The 20,301-nt window shown below is 38.1% G+C and overlaps 1 protein-coding gene across 1 annotated transcript; it reads right to left on the bottom strand.

The window, feature by feature from the left end:
* Window positions 1-7,471: 7,471 nt before the first annotated feature.
* LOC145167044 (ninja-family protein AFP3-like) lies at window positions 7,472-9,915 on the bottom strand. The gene is made up of 2 exons (XM_079086133.1): window positions 8,972-9,915; window positions 7,472-7,997 (listed from the first exon to the last, which is right to left on the bottom strand). Exons 1-2 carry the CDS (start codon window positions 9,597-9,599, stop codon window positions 7,648-7,650), a joined length of 978 nt encoding a protein of 325 aa, XP_078942259.1. The 5' UTR covers window positions 9,600-9,915; the 3' UTR covers window positions 7,472-7,647.
* Between the last annotated feature and the right edge of the window lie 10,386 nt (window positions 9,916-20,301).

Genomic DNA, 20,301 nt, shown 5'->3' with positions numbered 1-20,301 from the left:
GGAGAGTGTGTGTGTCCCTGACTGAGTGGCAGCCATGTCACTCCGAAATACCCTGAGGCGATCCTCCATCAGCTCGATAATCCCTTCCTTGATCGACCCGAAAATCACCGGGGTCGACTCAAGGATGCCTCTCGTGATCTCAGAAGTAATGAACTCACGTAGTCCCTCATCAACTGGCTCGGCAATCGATCCGGAACCTGATCCGGAACCTGATCCTGACCCCGAACCTCCCCCTCCGTGTCGCGTAATCACCACCATTCTGAAACAAAACACATAATTGTTAGGGTCATACATAACCTTGAGAGGTCTCACACATTCTACAAGTTTCCTGGTTCTATCTCAACCCTCCTTGACTCGAGTATGGATCCTCTACTTCCAGTAGTACGAGCCCATACTACCTACCACATCTATCCGTACTTTCCTCAAGGATTGCCTTGACTTCGCCAAGTCCCTTCTACTGCTACTGTTTACCGCACCAATCTCATCCTAGGCTCGCCCTAAGGTAACTCTCCGACCTACTCTCCTCCATCAGCTGCATAAGGAATCCCTGGTACATTTACCTAACTAGCTTGCGAATACCATTACATATCACTAAGACCAGATAATCCTTCGGATGAGAGGTCCTACCCTACAACGGTTGGACTCAAACAAGAGCTACGCAGTAGGGCTAGAACTAACCTTCTGAAATTATTTAGTCTTCGCAATATGTAACTTAATGTATTCTCTTGCTAGTTAGCTAAATATAACTAGAACCCTTAAAAGCACAAAGCAAGCAGCATTCGAGCATCGAGTAGCCATACCAAACATATCCGATTCAGACCATCATATTACTGAGTAATCAGTCCTAACATGTAACCCAATAAGCACGTATACTAGGCACATAAGGCATCTTCCTAGATCCTCAACCCTAATCTAGCATGAAGTTCTCATACATATAAAGCAGGCATATAAGGCATCCTCCCTAGATCCTTAGCCCTAATCTAGCATGAAATCCTCATAATCATATCATATCATATCATAACATGTATGGGTATCTTGGGGAAAACTTACTTGAGCTCGGCCGGTAGCACGCATCACACACCTTGTTCTTTCTCAAACTCCTTATTTTAATTTTTTAGAAAAACTATTTTCTTGTAAAAATATTTCAAACCCTCGATTTGAGTCCAGACACCCCCTAAAGGTGTGTCTGAATCCCTCAAACCAAGGCTCTGATACCAACTTGTAACATCTCAAAAATCATGACTAAAAATTTCATTTTTAATTAAGTAACTTATAAAATTGCTTACTGAAAAACATTATCGAATCCTATCGTTTCATAAAATCATAGTCACATATCTCAAACCATATCATAAAATATTAATAATGTCAGAGTACAATCCCATGAATATCATAATGCGGAACTCCTGTGTGTGTGTGTGATGCGCTGCTACCGTGTCAGCTCTTTCCCCTTCGATGAAGAGGTACCTGAAAACAAAACTGAAAACTGTAAGCACAAAGCTTAGTGAGTTCTCCCATCATACCACATACCGTACATAACACATACTTTCAGGCATATCTGGGTGCCCGACCTACCCTGTTGAGCATACCGGGGTGCTCAACCTACCCCTGTCAGACATACCACGGTGTCCGACCTACCCCTGCGGTTTATCTCAACCGGTTACGGGAACTATTTCACCCCTACTACTACCACATAAAAACATAACATAATCGTACTGTCAGGCATACTGGGGTGCCCAACCTACCCTTTGGCCCTATCGACAAAATATGGGGACTGTTCCCCCTTACTACCACTATCACATAACATCCTATCATACTAGCATGTAAAACACATCAGATAGTGGCAAACCCAAGTAATTATCACAAAGACAACTACTTGACAAACATTCCCTACTAGTAGGCCGACATTGTGGCCGTAGACCCACTTCTACTAGAAGGTAACTCACCTCGATGCCGTGCAATAACCGAACTGTCGTTGGTGCTCGAATCAACTCTCCTCAACTCCTAAACATAACAACCTTCCTTAATTACCATTTCATACACGTAACCCTTTCAAGGGTCAACTCAGGTCAAAGTCAAAGTCAAGGTCAACCCCCCCCCCCCCCCAGAAAAGTCAACTTTTGGTCAAAGTCAACATCCGGTTGACTCAACTCGCCGAGTTGGTCCACCAACTCGTCGAGTTCCATGATCCACCAAAATGATGGAACTTCAATCCTACTCATCGATTCTTTCAAGAACTCGTCGAGTTCACCTTCATACAAAATCGGGACCTTTTTGTTCTTAACTCGCCGAGCTCGTCCATGAACTCGTCGAGTCATTCTTCATATAAGTTGAGATATTGCCTTGAACTCGCCGAGTTTGTTCTTGAACTCGTCGAGTTCCATGATCTTCAAGTCCAAAACAAGCTCAACTTGCTGAGTTCTCTTCAACACTCAACAAGTTGTTCAATATCAGAAGTGATTAGGGAAACTACAACCCAACTCGCCGAGTCGTATAAGCGACTCTCCGAGTCCCTCAATGTCCAAATCCATACAACCACTTTCAGTCGAGCTTAACACATCTAAAACGTAGATTTGACCTCCTAGGGTCCATATTACACGTAAAGTTACGAACTTTACGTGCATGCAAATTATCATGAGCCAAAAACACCATTTCCAAGTGTAAAATGAAGTCTAGGCCAAAGGGAAGGGCTAAAACATGATAATTTCGTAAACTTTATGGTTATAGGGGCTGAAAGGGATCTGGATCTGAAGTTACAAGATCACACTTCATACTCAAAAGGTTCACAAATTTTCTTAAAGATGGCCCTAAACTCAAATATGGGGAGATCTAGCAATAGGAAAGTCAAGGAAGCAACTTTATACCTTTAAGGGGCTGGAAATGTAGCTTGAACCTTGGATCTACTGCTTCCTTGAACCTTCTAGCTCATTCTTCTTCTTCCTCTAGCTCTGAAATCACACAAACACTCTCAAAAATGGCTCACACACTCAACAAAGCTAAAGGGACACAAGTTAGGGCATTCTGGACTAAGGGAGACGATAGGGGCTGCATGGGAGGCGAGTTAGTGCGTTTAAAGTGCAAACCCTAAAATTTAGGGTTTCACTTAGATAGGTCAACTCGTCGAGCCGGGGCTTCCAACTCGGCGAGTAGGCCCTTTCATCCGCGTCCAAAATCCGTCCCTTACTCGACGAGTTGAGCCCCCAACTCGTCGAGTCCCAGTATAGTATGCAAATATTCTTTATTTAAGATACGTACCAGGAACTGGGCGTTACATTTAGGGTTCGAGATTTGCACTACAAGGGCAATGGAGGCTGAAAAGGTAAGGGAGTTGGGGACTTAAGGTCATTAAATAGAGTGCAAAACCTAAAAATTAGGGTTTGTCCCTGGCTTGGTTATGCCCAACATACACATGGGTACACCCAACGTACGCCGGGGATCCCCCCGATGGTGCGCATGAATCGAGTACACCGTGCGTACCTTATGTACGCCCAACGTACTCACCAACACTCCACCACCTTAACTTGATTAATAAAAGAATAAGTCGATAAATTCATACCTGGCAACTCGTGCGCTACATACTCCAAGTGCTCCATGTTGCTCCAAGTGCTCCAAGTGCACCAAGTTGCTCCATGTTGCTCCAAGTGCTCAAAGTAACTCCATGTTGCTCCAAGCCACTCCAAGTTGCTCCAAACCACTCCAAGTTGCTCCAAACCTCCTTTTGGAAGATCTGTTCCTTTGGCACTTGATCTGTTCATTTGTCAGATGATCCAAAGCCATTTCAGATGATCCGTTCCTTAGTCACATGCTCAATAAACCTAAATGCTCCATTTAGTTCTAAGTGCTCCAAATAAACTCAAAATTCTCCATCCAAGTGCTCCGCTTGATTCTAAGTGCTCCATGTTGGAAAAGACTTCATACATCAACAGTAACTCGATCTCAGATCAATCTTGGAGAACCAAGATGTGCCCTGCAGCTGATCAAAGAGATCATCAATCCTAGGCAATGGGTAGCGATTTTTCATTGTTAACTTTTTCAACTCCCGGTAGTCTATGCACATATGATGAGACCCATCCTTCTTATTCACGAATAGAATCGGTGCTCCCTAGGGTGAACTGCTCGGCCGGATAAATTGCTTGCCCAATATCTCCTGAAGCTGAGTGGAGAACTCTTGCATCTCAGGTAGTGCGAGGAAATATGGTGCCTTAGCAATCGGTGCTGCACCAAGCATCAGATTGATTCTAAACTCGACCTGCCTTTCGGGAGGCAAACCGGGCTGGGAATACATCTGGAAACTCCCTAACCACAGACACCTCAGAAACTGAAACTCTTTCCTCAACTCGGGTGTCAACCACATAAGCGAGATAACCCAAAAATCCATGATGAAGATACCGTCGGGCCCTAGCAGCTGAACAAAAGGTCGAACCAACATTGGTACCATCGCCATAAATAACTAGTTCTCCCCTACTTGGGGTTCGAACTACCACCTAGTGTCTCTCGCAGTTGATCATGGCCTAAAACTGATCAACCAATCAATCCCTACAATCATGCACAAATCCCCCAGAAGGATGGGAATCAAATCGATCATATAAGACACCCCAAATATCTCCAAGGTACAATATTTTAAAACGCTCACTGTATAAACCCCGTGTTTGTTGGCGATGGAAACTCGCAACAGATACTCAACTCCCCAAGATTCATATCGAAATCCCTGCTGAAGGACAGAGACACAAAATACCAAATCACACACGAGTCGAAAAACACAAGAAAAAGCAAGGAATTCACTAAGAAGGTACCTAGCAGAAATACAATCATAAGCATATAAGAAAATAACTTGACAAAATAATAAATGGAAACATACCAGTAATGACGTCAGGCGCCGCCCTGGCCTCCTATGCTGTGAACTGAAAAGCACAACCTCTGGCCTTCGGGGCCTCAGCTCTCCCCTGGAGTCTATCCTTAATCCTGAAAATAGGCGGGGTTGGTGCCTGCACGGGCCTAGCAGCAAGCAAAGGACACTGGGCCTTCACATGGCCCACCTGATCACAATAGTAACAAATCCTTGTACTCTATGGCGTGGCCTACTGACGACAATCTCTCGCAAAATGCCCTTCCTTTCCATATTTGTGGCACCCAGCAGCTGATCGACATGTGCCCTCATCCGCCTTCCCGTACTTGCCATAAGTGCAGCCCCTCTGACCTCCAGATCGTGAATCAGAGGGTTTGAACCGCTTCGTTGCTGGTTATGTCTGACCTGGAGCCTACCTCCTCTTCCTCGTCTGGGTCTCAATCTTAATCTCTCTCCCCCGAGCGAAAGACTGCAGCTCAGAGCGAGAACTTTACCGTCGGGTTGACACAAAATCGGTGATCTTCGTCTTAAGCATGCTCAAGTAATGGGACATCTGAACTTGCTCCGAAGCAGCATACTCGGGGTGGAAAAAGGGAACTCTCTGTAAACATTTTGGTGATCTCCGTCACCGACTCTGTCGTCTACTTCAGCGACAGATACTCTTAGGCTAATCTCTCCCTCTCCACCAGCGGCACATACTTAGTATGGAACATCTCTAAAAACTGCTTTGAAGTCACCGCGGCTTTCTCCGCAGGAGAATAGGTACCAGTCACTAGCTTCCACCAGTGCTTCGACCCCAAGAGAAGAAGGTTCAGGACATACCTGACCTTCTAGTCCTCCGGGCACGAGCAAGTGAAGAAACAACCCTCCATTTCTGATAACCATCTCATAGCAATGATCGGGTCCTTGACCCTGTCAAACTCCCGGGGTTCGTGTTGCTGAAATCCTGGTACTGAAATGACCTTCTCCCCTGGAGTCCCGCAACAACAATAGTTACAGTGGCTGCGACAACAAGTGCCTTGGAGACGACATCATAACGCCCGTCAAACATCTCGATCACGGTGGTCTTAATAGAACCAAAGAACTCCGGGGTCGCCTCACATATATCCACGATCACTTGGGGTGGTGATCATCTCACGGATATCATCGTCCGTCAACCCTAGCCTCTCTAGGCCTCCAACTCCCGATCCAGAACCTCTAGTGATCACCAGAAAAACAAGCAAGAATACATCAGAAAACACATAATTCATACCATTACAACATTACGGGAATTGCTAAAGCCACGGGGTTCGTGACTTCCTTGCTACGCGTATGGGTCCTGTGCTTCCAGCAGTACGTGCCCATACTAACTTCCATTTTGTATGACCTTACAACCACACAAATGCTCTATATCTTAATAAATTTGGTGATAATTAATTAAAAATCTAACTCCAAAATATGACTGTTACACTTAATATTTTATAATTAATTACAACAAATTTTTTTATTAAAATATATAATTATATATTAAGCACAATATTTTGAACTTTATGATACTTTATATAAAATATATAATATATTTATAAACAAATATGTATCAAATTAACAACTTGGGTTGTGGTGACTTTGTATGACATTTGAAAGATATGATGAATAGTCTATTGACTTATGTTCAAATCCTGACACTACTCAGCTCATGTGTCTATGGACGTTCGTCTGCTGTGACTCCAGGACATGAGCCATAGCCTTATGTTTGCAGTGAAAGATTAGTCGATGCACGAAAACTGACCCGAAAACTCTCGTTAACAAAGTTCTTTTCCAAAAAAAAAATGTATCAAATTAAATTATAATTTTTCTTTTCAATTTTTGGTATTATATATTTATAAAATTACCTTTTACTTTATTTCTATAAAATTATTATATTCTTAGTAATGTTTTATATCTATTTTGATCTTATTTATACCCGAGCTTGTAATTTCTCATGCTTTGCAATATAAGCTACGAGTTTGACAAAATTGGGGTCAATACCAATAGAAGTTTTGAAGTCGAATTCCAAAAATATCTTCTTGCCAATGTTTCAAAAACCGGTTTTTTTAGTTGAACCGGTATGGTGACCGGTTTCCGGTTCGACCGCCGGATGAACCGGTTACTATAATTTTCATATTGTTTCCTATTTTCCTACACACATACATACTACATACATACATACATAAATCAAGAATTTGACGTCCATAAATTTAAACATAAAAAATACACATAAAACTACTTGTAAATCAATTCAAATACATTAAAAAAACACATAACCATAAGTTTTACATTAATCAATGTGTTTTTATTCAATTTAACCGGTTCAACCGGTTAAATTTTAACCGGTTCAACCGGGTTTTTGTAAAACCCGGCCGGTTCGTTCCGATTCAGAAATAGACATAAAACCGGTATTAGTTAAACCACTCCCTTTGCCGGTTCCCGGTCCAACCGGTTCGACCGGCCGGTTCAAACCGGTTTTTAAAACATTGTATCTTGTGGATGTTTTTGTGACATGTGCTTGATATAAGTACGGAGATTCTTCAATGAGTTATGACTTAACTTATAATTTATGACCTTAGCTTAGAACTACATTGACCTCCCAAACAAGGAAACATTAACAAATAAACCTCAAAAGTTTCACTAGCTAATATATTAAAAAGACGACAACAAATGTACATTTGTTTTCTACTATGTCTATATGAAGACAACAAAACTTTATTTAGCATTTTACTTGGCCCATAAAGGATTGTCTAAAATCTGACATGAAGGTTTCCAAAGGTTTTTCCATTGTTCATATATTATAAAGAAGGTGGGTTAACGACAATGTGTCTGAGAGGATGTTCCACGTCACCACCACCACCATGTTTCACAAACTCTGCTGGAGTTAGAAAGTTACCATGACAAACACAAACGATTCTTACTTGTTCTCCTTTTCTATATCTATACAAAAACCCTTCGATCTTCTTGCCATTAACACCCTCTCCTTTTGTGGAAACGCAAGGCATATCCGCAAACATCATCTTTAGGGTTTCATCCGTGGACTTGTCTGAAACAACAGAGTTTGATCTATAAGGGGTCGAACTTGGTATCTTATGCAAAATGGAATGTTGACTAGCTGTGCTCTTCAACTCACCATCTTTATTTATTCCTATCATTTAATCAAATATTGTAGTGAGTTATACAAAGATCATATGGATTAATTTCTAAAGCATATGAAATAAAATAGAAACACATTAAATATGAGCTCCCATTAATCTACACGCACATAATATCGTTGCAAATCAACATTGTATTTCCTAAAATATACAAAAGTTAAGTATAAGCAATTTCAATTTGTTACAAAATAATTATCCATTAGTTTTTAAAGGCTAAATGCAAGAAATCACTTTCTTTATTTATTTACTTATTACAAAATCGTACTTCCATTTATTTATGCTTAATAGTTTCAGTTTTTTTATTAAGATAATATTATCAAGCAATTCATGCAATTATAGCATTGCCCTTTCATTTTGTTTATTTAAGGATTAGACCATCCATAATAGTAATTTATATTTTTTTCCCACTAACCTTCATATGCCACATGATCATGATTGCCAACTTAACAACCTACAAAGTACAAACCTGAATACCCATTTACTATAGTAGAGTTTTTTTTTTTTTTTTCATTACACTTATTTGTAGGTTTCACTAACAAAGTATTAGTTGTAGTTACTGTACTTAACAAACTAAAAATAATAAAAACTAATAAAACAATGAAAAAGCTCATACTGAAATTTTGTAACTGCAGGACCATTTTTAACAAGTTATTGAAAATAAAGACACCCCTAATAACTTATTTGATCTTTTTTTATTCAAAAAAACACCAATAATAGATGGCTCTTGTAAATCTACTTAATTATGACCACAAAAATATACTCTATATCTTAGTAAAATCGAGATAATTGAATATAATCTTGCAATGAGAATAAAAACTAATATCTCAAAACAAGGTTTGCTATTTTATTGTATTTAATTTAATTCTACACTTTTTTTTTTCCTATATTAACATTAATTGTGGTAATTATCATATAATAATATAATCAAAATAAATATCATGGATCGAAACAAATAAAAGTAATATACCTGAAAAAGGTTGACTTTCCAACTCAGAAACACCAGAAGATCCGCCGCTAGCAGGAGAGCCGATGGACACCTGCGACGGAAACGGCGACGGCCGTGGCAGCGGAGGTAACAGTGACGGCGGTGGTGGTTGCCATGACTGATCGTTTCCCTTCATTACATTTCTTCTTTTTGCATCGTAATTCTCCTCCGACGTCAACAACCCTTTCACAACTTTCCCATTCTTAAGCTTTTCACCACGCTTCCTCTTCGCCTCCGACCGCCGTAACGACTGCAGTTCCTGCCTCTTCTTCCACTCATCCCCCGTCTCGATCGGCAGCGAACACGTCCTTGTTAACGGCGGATACACCGTCAATGCGGTCGGATCTTCCATTGCCGACGGAAAACTCGAGAAATCTGCTACGGAGGAAGCACGGATTAATCTGTTATTGTTGTCGTAATAACCATTGGCCACCACTCTCCGTCGTTCCACCCCAAATCGGCCGTTCAACGATAAACCTAAACTCAGCTCTACGTTTTCTTCACCGAGCGTCTCCTCTTTCAAAGAATGGGTAACCCCGCCTCCGCCACCACCACCACCGCCATCGCCACCGCCACCACCGGCGCATTCAATTGTTTTCAAGAAATCCATCCGACCGTTATAGAATATCAATTTGCTTCTCTTTATGAAGTCCCCGGCGTAATTTTTCAAGCATCAATGGCGATTTTATTTTAAAATTCAAAAAAACTTTTATTTTGAATCGATTCGGTGAAAAACAAAAGATATCTCTATAAATCCACAGAATATCAAGAAAGATCAAGAAGATTTTCCGGGGAAAATCTTGCCGGATTTTGCTCCGCCGGCTGTGTGAGAGAGAGAGAGATTGTTTTACGGAGAGATAAAGTATAGGTGCGGAAGGGGAGAAGAAAGTGGGGAGATTTTTAATGTGATGAGGTTGGTGAAATTACGAAAAAAAACCCTTGAAAGATTGTTAAAGATAGAAGTTGAGGTGACACGTGGAGGAATAGAAGAGAGAATAGTCTGCCACGTAGGCCTTCTGAGAAAACAAAAACAAACGACGAAACAAGCGTTTTTGTTTTTTGAGCTACAAAGGGTGCTTATTGACTTATTGGCACGTGTGTATAAGGTTTGTGTAACAGTAACTTCCATTTGCAGTAATTTAGGTGGAGCCCGATCTTTTAAGTTTTACGTATGATCAATATGATCCTGTTGTTTTTGGCTGGTGTTGACGTGGAGGACCACTGACTGGACACGTAGATGACAGCCATCATGGATTTTTGTTCTGCGAATAAAATCTTTAAAATATTTAATGAATTAACCGGATTTAATAAAAGCAAAAGCCGGTTTGTCTTGTTCTAAAATCTTTTAAATCTTCTAAATATTAAAACTGTTTGGTATGGGGCCGTTAATGATCGTTATTGCCAAGGTGGACACGGCGTAACGCTTTTACCACGTATAAACACCTCCCCCACCAGATGTTATGATGAGACACGTTACGACAAGAACGGGTAGCAACGTCGCTTTATCGTTTGAACGGTTAGTCAAAAAAGAAATAATTTTCTTTTTATCTATTTGCGGCTAGGTTCATGTGTTCCTACCATCTATTATGTGCTCGTAAACACAAATCTGGACCCCCGGATGAAATATAATCAATGATAATGATCTGAGAGTTTATTATATTACAATAAGATAACATGTACCATATAATTACACAAATTTCAGCATAAGAGTATTTTGGACAGTTAACTATATTTAAAAAAAGAAATTTTCAGATTTTTAGGGATAATTACTTCTAATTTTAAAAATCTGAATTTTTTAAATTAATTCAATTTTAATTCTAACGTAATTTGTAGACATAACCAATTTTATTTCGTCAGAATGTTTTTTTTGTTAGAATGATGTTCTTTCAGAATTTTATTTATATTAGAATATTATTGAAGAATAACAGAAATCTTAAATCCCCTCTTATACATTCGAACTTAAATTTCTAAAAGAATATCAGCAAAAATGAATAAAATTCTTAAAAAGTAATAACATTCTTAAACTGTAAGTGTGATCGATCGTTTATTCATTTTTCAAGTTATTCCTATCAGATCTTCAACCCATTCTTCCAGCCATTCCTATCACAAATATAACAAAAACTAAGAATGGTTAAAAACATGTTACTTGCAATTCCTATCACTTTATAATCCGACAGAATACATAGAATATGACAGATTACATATAATACATTCTGACAGAATACATAGAGTATATTCTGACAGAATACATTTTGCTAGTTATCAAATACTATGATTAAATACCCTTACAAATGTTAGTGATTATGACATAATGCATTCCGCATGGTCATAACAAAAGAATTTTGTATGAGAACCCAAAGAATATTGTTCTTCCTTATTCTGAAAGAATATTGGCATACCTTATTCTAAAGTCTTTGCCATTCTGAAAGAATATTTGCAGGTTTTAAATAATGTTCATTAGGTAAATCAAATAAATTTCATTACTCCAGAATGAAACAAACCAAAGAATGAAACTTACTATGAAAGGACAAAATGGTTAAAATACTAAATTAGCTTTAAAAATCTGAAAAATTTCACCTTAAAAAAAGGAATTAGCAATATCCATACCAGCAGAAAATCCCATAACACATGTCCGACGAGGCCTTCCACATATATAATTTATCCTCTTAGATGAAAGGCGTCTACAAAAAACACGCCTACAAGTTGCAAATGACCATTAGAAGACATAGCCAATATATGCTTCATAAGATATCTAAAGGCAACGAGGCTCACATTTCATTCCATCTGAATCCCTTTCCCCTATTTGACAAAGGATCTCATAAGAAAAAGTTTTTTTATGACAAAGGATCTCATAAGAAAAAGTAACACAAAAAAGTATAAAACTTAATAAGTATATAACAAAACAAAAATAGAATTAATCCATTTTTACCATGGGAATCTGTAATGTTGTGATTTTATCTAATTTCGTCTCGGTTGATAACACGTCGGAAGGTCAGAATCCAGAATCCAACTGAGTAGAACCTATATAGGCTTGAAATGCTTACGATTATGACTAGTACTCTAATAGCAATTTGAAACAAGCCTAAAATTCGGTGTTATTTGTACCTTGGAAAACATTATATATTCATCTTAATCAAACATAACCACCAAATAGACTAACTTGTTGTGTAGACACATAAAGATAGTTTGCCAATATTTCTGTTAATCGATCACTAAGTGATAACATTATAGTAAAAAAATAATAACATTGGTAGAGATAATTTGTTCTACTCTTGGTTCAGTAATTACATCAAACAGTTGGTGGGCATAATGAATGCTCACAGATTACAACAGTTAAGCTCAAAATAAAGTTATAAACCACATTCTAGTTAGGTTCAAGTTCATCTGCTTTGGCTATTGCATAGTCCATAGATTCACCAGATTACTAAAAAATAAAGATGCACATAATGTGCAACTTAATTCATATTTGCAGCATATAAAAACAAAAATGAAGGAATAACAAATAGAACATCAACTTCTTAAAAGGAAATCATGAATTCACAGCCCCATGGAAAAAAGAGTATTAACATTTTGAAATCTGAAAAAGATGAAATTAGGGTTAAAAAAACTATAACACATCGATTTCCTGCCAACAGTACGACCCAACCACCACCTCCATCCATGGCCAACACACTAACAGAACACAACTCACAATTTCTCCCGCAAGTATCTCTATAGGGGTGTAACGCCAGTTTTCAGGTATTTGCATTGTTGGCCTTGCTTTGTATTAACTTTACATTTTGGTCCCAAACGCTAAGCGTTAGGAATGGAACGCTGGTCGTTGGAACGCCAGGCGTAAGGTTGTGGACGCTAAGCGTTCGCACGCATAGGATAAACCCTAATTTGTAGGGTTTGCACCCTATTTAAAGGAAATTATAGCCTCAAAACGTTTCTTATCTCCAGCCTCCGTCACTTATAGCCCTCATTTCGAAACCCTAAGTGTGTGTGATTGTTTGAAGCCTTGGAGTAACATTTTGGTATCATTTTAGTGTTCTTGGTGGAGAAGGAAGATCTTTGGAGTGTTGGTTTTGCTCTCTAGCCTTTGGATCTGGACTCTTGGCATCTTGGAGCACCTTTTGGAGGTATAAAGTTTAGATCTTGATGACTTCTTTATTAGATCTTGCTTAAGTGTAGTTTTATGTACTTTTGATCCCAAGAACTTGAATGTTGTGAGTTAAAAATGCTCCAGAGGTTTGGGCTGTCCTTTCAAGCGTTTTGGAGGGTTTAGAATCATAAAAATGCAAGATTGGACGTTGATACCCTTCAATGCAAGCGTTTTGGAACTTTAGAGTGTGATTTAAGTTAGATTTTGGTGTTGGGCTCTTTGTATCCATGCAAAGTCATAAAGGTTGCAAGTTTATGACTTTAGACGTTCTTTTAGCTTTGGATCTGAAGTTTGAACGTTAGGTCCTAAGCCATTAGGACCTTGGTTTAGGATTTGGGATTTCGTGGTTATGCAAGGCGTTTGGGTTAGAACGTTGGGATTCGGACGCCATACGTCATTGAGTGGACGCCAGGTGTTCTCTTAGAAGCCCATTGGATCGATTTTGTGCCTTGGGCCATTTAGGGTTTTGGGCTTGGATTAATTGATCTTATATGGAAAGGGGAAAAATGGTCTTTTGCCCTTAATATGTTGAAGGATGTGTGGATCATTGGTATGGGATAAAACCTTAGTTATCGATTGTGGTCGTTTCTGAGTTATGTTTAGTGTGAGGAGCAATGTTCACAGCAGATCGAGTGTTGATTCAGCTATCTTCTATTAGATGTGAGTTTTCCTTATTGTACTTACGGGTCAAAGGCACCAAGGTTGGCCTAATGGATTGATATCCTGTTAGATACTGAGTTATGATATGTTGAGCATGCAATAAACTTGTTTGATTATCTGATAGTTCTTGATATGTGTTAGACTGGTAGATCTGTAGGACTACTTGTGATTACTGGTTGTATAATTATATGTCTACTGAATATGTATATTATCTGTTATTTTTCGACATGTTACATTAGGGTTGAGACTACTACTTTGTGCTGTCAGTTAACAAACCGGGGCATTCCAACTGGGAGGTTGTGGGCCAAGGGTAATACAAGTGGGAGGTTGTGGACCCAGTATACGATATGCATGGCAATCCAAACGGTAGGTTGTGGGCCAGGGTAATCCAACCGGGAGGTTGTGGACCTACCATGCTAATATGTGTATTTTATATGTTGTGTGATGGTACTTAGGGGGAACTCACTAAGCTTTGGCTTATAGTTTCGGTTTATTGTTTTAGGTACTTCTGAGGATCGTGGGAAGGGGAAGACATGATCGTGTACATCTTCTTGTTTTATGTCACTGGATCTTGGGGAAAGCTCCGATTTTGAATAATGCTTTTGAAACAATGACTCTTTTTGTGAACAATTATGGATAATGGTTGTTTTTGAAAATTTTAATATTTTATGATTCGTGGGATGTTACAATTTTGTACCAGAGCCTTGGTTTGAGAGAATTGGATGAACATTCAGGTAAATCCAAACTCAAACTAGGGAACTGCAAAAGTTTTAAAATGGTTTTCAAAAAATTGTTTTCAAAAGTAAATAAGGAAGGATGTGATGTGTACGATCAGCCGGAGCAGGAAAGTATACACCAAGTTACCCACACTGTTATTTGATACTATGTTTATGTTAGAACAACATGCTAGTGGTAGGCTAGGGATCTTCGGGAATTGCATGATAGAATTTTCTGATATGTGATGCCTAATAGCGTAGGATTATTTCTTGTATGTAATTGACATCATTACTGTAGTTTCTTAGTGTATGCATCATAGTTGTACATAACTAAAATTATATAGCCTGAGAATGTGTAGTTTAGCCTTATTTCCTGTTTTTGTCTGATGAAGGGCTTTAGGTAGAATCAACTATTCGACTGTCTATAGGATCCAGTGTTATGTATGATTAGCATACACGAGTGCTGCAGGGTTGGTGGAAGTTTCATGGATGGGTTATGTGTGAGCAACCGACCGTTTGAGGAATGTCTAGCCTTTCTCTAGGGAGTGAGAAAAGGATGTATGTGTATCCTAGTGTATGCTGTTAGGGTCGTTGTGATGATTTTATGAGACAAATACAGGTAGGTGTGGAAGGTAGTATGGGCACGTACTCGGGATGACAATATAACCCGACCTGCTGGGGAACCCGGTTAACCCGCCCTGACCGGGGAAGGGTATTCCCCACAACACCGTGTAACGGGTATGGGGCCGGGGATCCCCGCATGACAAAAAGTGGGGATGGGGACGGGGACGGGGACGGGTATGCTATTCCCCAACCCGCCCCTCCCCCGGTTATATTATACCCACATATACATAATACATATAACATATTAGTATTAGTATATATCAATTCATTATAGATCGAGTACTATCCTATAAATATAAATATTATATACTTTAAGCGAAATAAGCCCATGACTGAGTGGTTGACCCAAATTGAAATTTAGAATCGGTAATTCCGTATGACTCGTATATTTCGATTTCAAATCATTTCATGATCATCCGTCGCTTCGCTTGGGCTTAGGCAATTGGCACGCTGTGAGTTGCGAGACTACGACGAGTTGCAAGACTGCAACGAGTGATGAGTCGTTTCCCAGAAGGCGAGAACTGAGAACCCCAATCTCCATACTTTAATCGTGCATTCGTGAATTCGTGGTTCTGTTTGAACGAAACATCACAGGCGGCAGGTCGACACTCGGCACTGGCATGAAACAGGTTACAGGTTAGTTAGCGACTTATCGACCCAATCTCCTGACTCTAATCGTGCTTCTCAGCTTTTGTTTGACATGATTTTCATTACAGCGACATGATTTTCTTTTATATTAACTGTTTCAATTTTCATTACAGTTACACGATTTTCTTTTGTGTTAACTATTTCAATTCGAGTAAGTGTTTCAATTTTGTTTTGTCATTACGAATTTAGGATGTTGTTGTGCAGATTATTCTTAATACATCATTCCAAATATGTGTTTATGATTTTCCAACTTGATATTGTTGTGTAGAGTGCAGTCTCTGTGATGTTCATACTCTGTTTTTTTAGATTTTGGATGATGATGATGAATTTATGTTTATAATCAATGTTTTTGTGTAGATTGTATGATGTTTATGTTGGATTAGTGTCTAAGTCCATAACTATTTTGGTATGTACTTGACCCGATTATGAGCATGGTCCTTTTGGATTCCCTTCACCATAGCAATATGTAGGATGAATTCAGGAGAGAAAGGTTTAATTATGATTTGTTAATATATTATGAGAATAATATATTAAAGGAGAAATCATATTGTTTAATTAATATTAGTCAAGAATTAATTAAGAATTAATTTTGTGGCTAAAAGAGATTAATTAAACTTAGGGAACAGGAATTGTAATTATAGGATAATTGCAATTGGGTTATGAATCACCTTGGAATATAGGTTGGACGAATTCTATGGGGAAGCCCATTAGAAATCGTCCAAGGCATGTTCCAGAAGGGGTCAATGGGCTGCTTAGGGCTTAAGCAGTCAAATTAGGGTTTCCTTGTTAGATAACCCTAATTGCCTACCTATTTAAGGAGCCCCTAAGCCCCAAAAACGTGGGGAATGATTCCCTTAGGGTTTCTGGACGATTTTGGGCAGCCACTTCTCTTCTCCTCTTCATCCAATTGCTTAGTGGTGTTTGTGACTCCATTAGAGGTGCAACACTTGAGGCACTAAGCTTTCTGAAGCCAAGGAATTGATTGTTATTGCTACATAACAATCAAGGTAAGATCCAAACCCTAGTTTACATGTTTATTTGATTAATTGTATGCTAGATCTAGGGTTTATAAGTCTTGGAGGTTTATTGCATGTTCAGAGTAGAAAACCTAGATCCAAGCAATTAGGGTTGCATGAACACCATAGGAATGTTGTTATGCTTAAAACCCATAAGTGGTATCAGAGCCTAGGTCGTTTTTTTATTGAATAGAAGCATAATTGAACTGCCAAAAATAAAAAATTCGAACGTTTTTGCTGTCTGGAGCAGGAACTCGACGAGTTCTATATGAACTCGACGAGTTGGTAATGAACTCGACGAGTTCTATACTCAACTCGACGAGTTTTCGAGTCTGTTGCCGGATTTTTCGAATTTTTGAGCAGATTTTGCTAAGGATAATTGCCATAACTCGTTTTTATTGCCTAAAATCGATTTTTTATGTTTGGAATGTTTATCCTTGTCAAAATTAATGGATTTGATTAAATATGGATAATATAGGATTATTATTAGATATATATTTGACCTAGTAAGTTTGAATAGTTTCAAATTACTCCCTTTAGGTTTTATAGTTTAAATTTGAACTTAAAAGTTTTGTTTTTGAAATTTAAATAGTTAAACCCTAATGTTTTAAAAAGTTTCAAAACTTGCCCTCAAGTTTTGGAATTTAAAATTTTGATTAAAAGTTTAATGTTGAAATATTTAAATTCTAAACCCTAAGTTTGAAAAAGTTTCAAAACTTGCCCTCAAGTTTTGGATTTTAAAATTTAATTAAAAGTCTTAATAGGAAGTTTTTAAAATCTAAAACTCAAGTACTTTGAAAAGTTCAAATTACACCCTTATGGTTTTATTAATTAATTAAAGTGTATAATTAAATGAGATTTAATAAATCCATAAAGTTTTGGTTTACATTTAATTAAATTAAAAGTAAAATTTATTAGATTAAACCACCTAGTATTTTAAAAGTGTAAAATACACCCTATACTATATATAACATTAAAAGTCTAATATTATATATATATGTATGAGTAAACAGTCAGTCTTACTGTTAGTAGGCCTCATTCACGAAGCTGGTCTATAAGGGGTGTTTAAGGAAATTGCCTGTAAAATGGCGATTGAATGGGTATCCACTCTTACCCACCGCATTCTTGACTAGTGGAGGGTCGTTAGCCAAACGGGTAGGATAGGACGAAACCTTCCATTATAAGTATAATGAAGTACAAAGTAACTAAATGCTTTTACAAATTCCCAAAATTCTAGTTACTTTAGGCAAAATGTGAAATTGTATGCTAATCAATGGAATTACACTTCGTACCCTTGTTAAACGTTAATGGAGTGTGTGTGGTTAACCGGCACACTAATTTGGGATTCACATTGGTAGCGAAGGGTGGCTCGGTGTTTATCGTAGATCAATGGAGCGTGTGTGGCTAACCGGCACATTGATTAGGTGATAGTATCATTGAGTGCATCATGTGATTCTTATGGTTATTCACACCTTATTTGTGATCCTCGGCATCCCAGTCACAAATAGAAGGGCATAATCGAGATTAAACATGCCATTGAAAAGTTCAATGAATCTCAAAAGATCTAGGAGTTTTAATTCATTTAAAACTTAAATTTCTTTTTCGTTTTTCATGGTGGAAATTGGTAAATCGTCATTTACCTACCTTCAAATATTCTACAACTAGATTACGGCATCCCTCTTCTAGGTTGTAGAGTATTGTGTTGAATCCTAGCCTTGATGTTTCATTTGGGTGTTACATCAAGGATTCTTTTATCAACTAACTTGATTTTTCTCCCGTTTTGTAGATGTCTAAATCTTACAATGGTCTTCCCAAGTCCCTTGGAACAAGCTTTCCAAATGAAGATGATGTTCCATGATACGATCAAGGAAATGAGAGTCATGCTTCACTTCCTCCACCTCCTCCGATTAATCTCCCTAACCCACAAGTTCAAAGGCTTGAAAAGTTCAAGCTCACTCAAGCCCTTTTGGCAAGTAAACACGAAGATGGAAAACCTGTGTGTGCACACATCTTAGAGATGAAGTCACACATTGATAGGTTACGGATGATGGGTGTCGATATCTCAGAAATGTTGGCTATTGACTGGGTTCTTCAGTCACATCCTGAATCATATAGTGAGTTCGTTAGAGAGTACTATATGATGGACCATGACGTGACCCTCATTGATTTGACCTATTTGCTTATAGCTACTGAATCAAAAATGATTTGGCGTGCAGATCAAGCAAATTTGTCTGGAAAATCAAACTCCCAAACTTCAATGGACATTGAAAATGGTGACATTGGAAATCCAGAAAAGGTAAATTCTGAGATAGTTCCTTGTGCCATTCCAAAAGAGTCCATCTGCTTCTACTGCCAAGAGAATGGGCATTGGAGACGAAGCTGCCCTGTTTACCTGAGAGATCTAAGAGATGGGAGAGTCAAGACGTATGGCTCTACTTCAGGTAAAATCCATTAACTAACTCTATAAGTTCCTATTTTTGATTCTTAATACATGATGTGATAAGATTACATTTTGATGTTTTGCAGGATCGAAGAAAAGAAAGGAAACTTAAGGAAGAAGCGTGCTGAATCTGATCACGAAGAAATGGATTTCGATCGCATGGATTCAAAGATCGGATTTTTGAGCTGCTACTTTAGAGTTAGGGTAGATTTCTAAGAAATATGTAATAGCATAGTTTTTCAGTTGAATTGCATTGTAAGGACAAAGTTTTTCCGCAATAAAATAAAATTTGTTTTTGTCTTATTTATTTATCCTTGCAATGGCATGTATGAAAAATTGATGTTTGAATGTTTCTTCTATTAGCAATAATGGATTTGATTCTTAATTGTGTTATTTGTGGAAATGTCGAGAATTTACCAAATAGGGAGAGTTTCTCATCACCCAAGTTTCAATTGGATAGAAACTTGGAATCATGCAAACTGCATTGTGTGATGAATGAGAAACTTCATATTTGAAAAATTAGACTAATTCCTTGACAAAGTGTCAAGTGAAGGACTAAGAGATCGAGTACACTAGGTTGTGCGTCGATCAAGTCCACCACAAGAGTAATAAAGATATTCGTCATGATTTACTAAAGTTTAATAAATATGGTTATACTTATAAGATTGAGTATAATTCTAAGTTGATTGAAAGAGTTTCAATCAATAGCAGAACGAATAAGAAGAATCTAGTAGGCAGAAAGATAAAAGTTTCTCTATTCTAAGAAGAAGGGAGAGTAACTTTTATTATGTTTTATTATAGGTATTAATGATTAAGAACCATGTCTCAATTGATCCTCTAAGAGAGTCTTAGTGTAATTGCATGTCTAAGAAGAGGAATCGAGAATTGTAGAAATGGTTAAATCAAGAAGTCAATCATACTTCGTTCCAATATCAAGTCTTAAAGTCTAAGATTGTGACTTGAGTGACAAGTCTTAAGAAGGTTTATGGCACTCATCAAATGTGGAATTTGGAAAAGTTTTCATATTTTTGCACATTTGAAATTGGTAAGTTGTGATGTCTTGG

Source organism: Lactuca virosa, chromosome 3, assembly GCF_052849685.1.
Source record: "Lactuca virosa cultivar CGN04683 chromosome 3, Lactuca_virosa_CGN04683_v6, whole genome shotgun sequence".
NCBI classification, from domain to species: domain Eukaryota; kingdom Viridiplantae; phylum Streptophyta; class Magnoliopsida; order Asterales; family Asteraceae; genus Lactuca; species Lactuca virosa.
The sequence above is the reverse complement of the archived record's forward strand: the minus strand, read 5'-3'. Positions and strand labels throughout refer to the sequence as shown.

Excerpts from the sequence above, each read along its gene's own strand:
- LOC145167044 (XM_079086133.1), bottom strand. The coding sequence starts at position 9,599 with ATGGATTTCTTGAAAACAATTGAATGCGCCGGTGGTGGCGGTGGCGAT. Across the intron at positions 7,998-8,971 it reads GGAAAGTCAACCTTTTTCAG|GAATAAATAAAGATGGTGAG; the intron begins GTATATTACTTT and ends ATTAAATGATAG.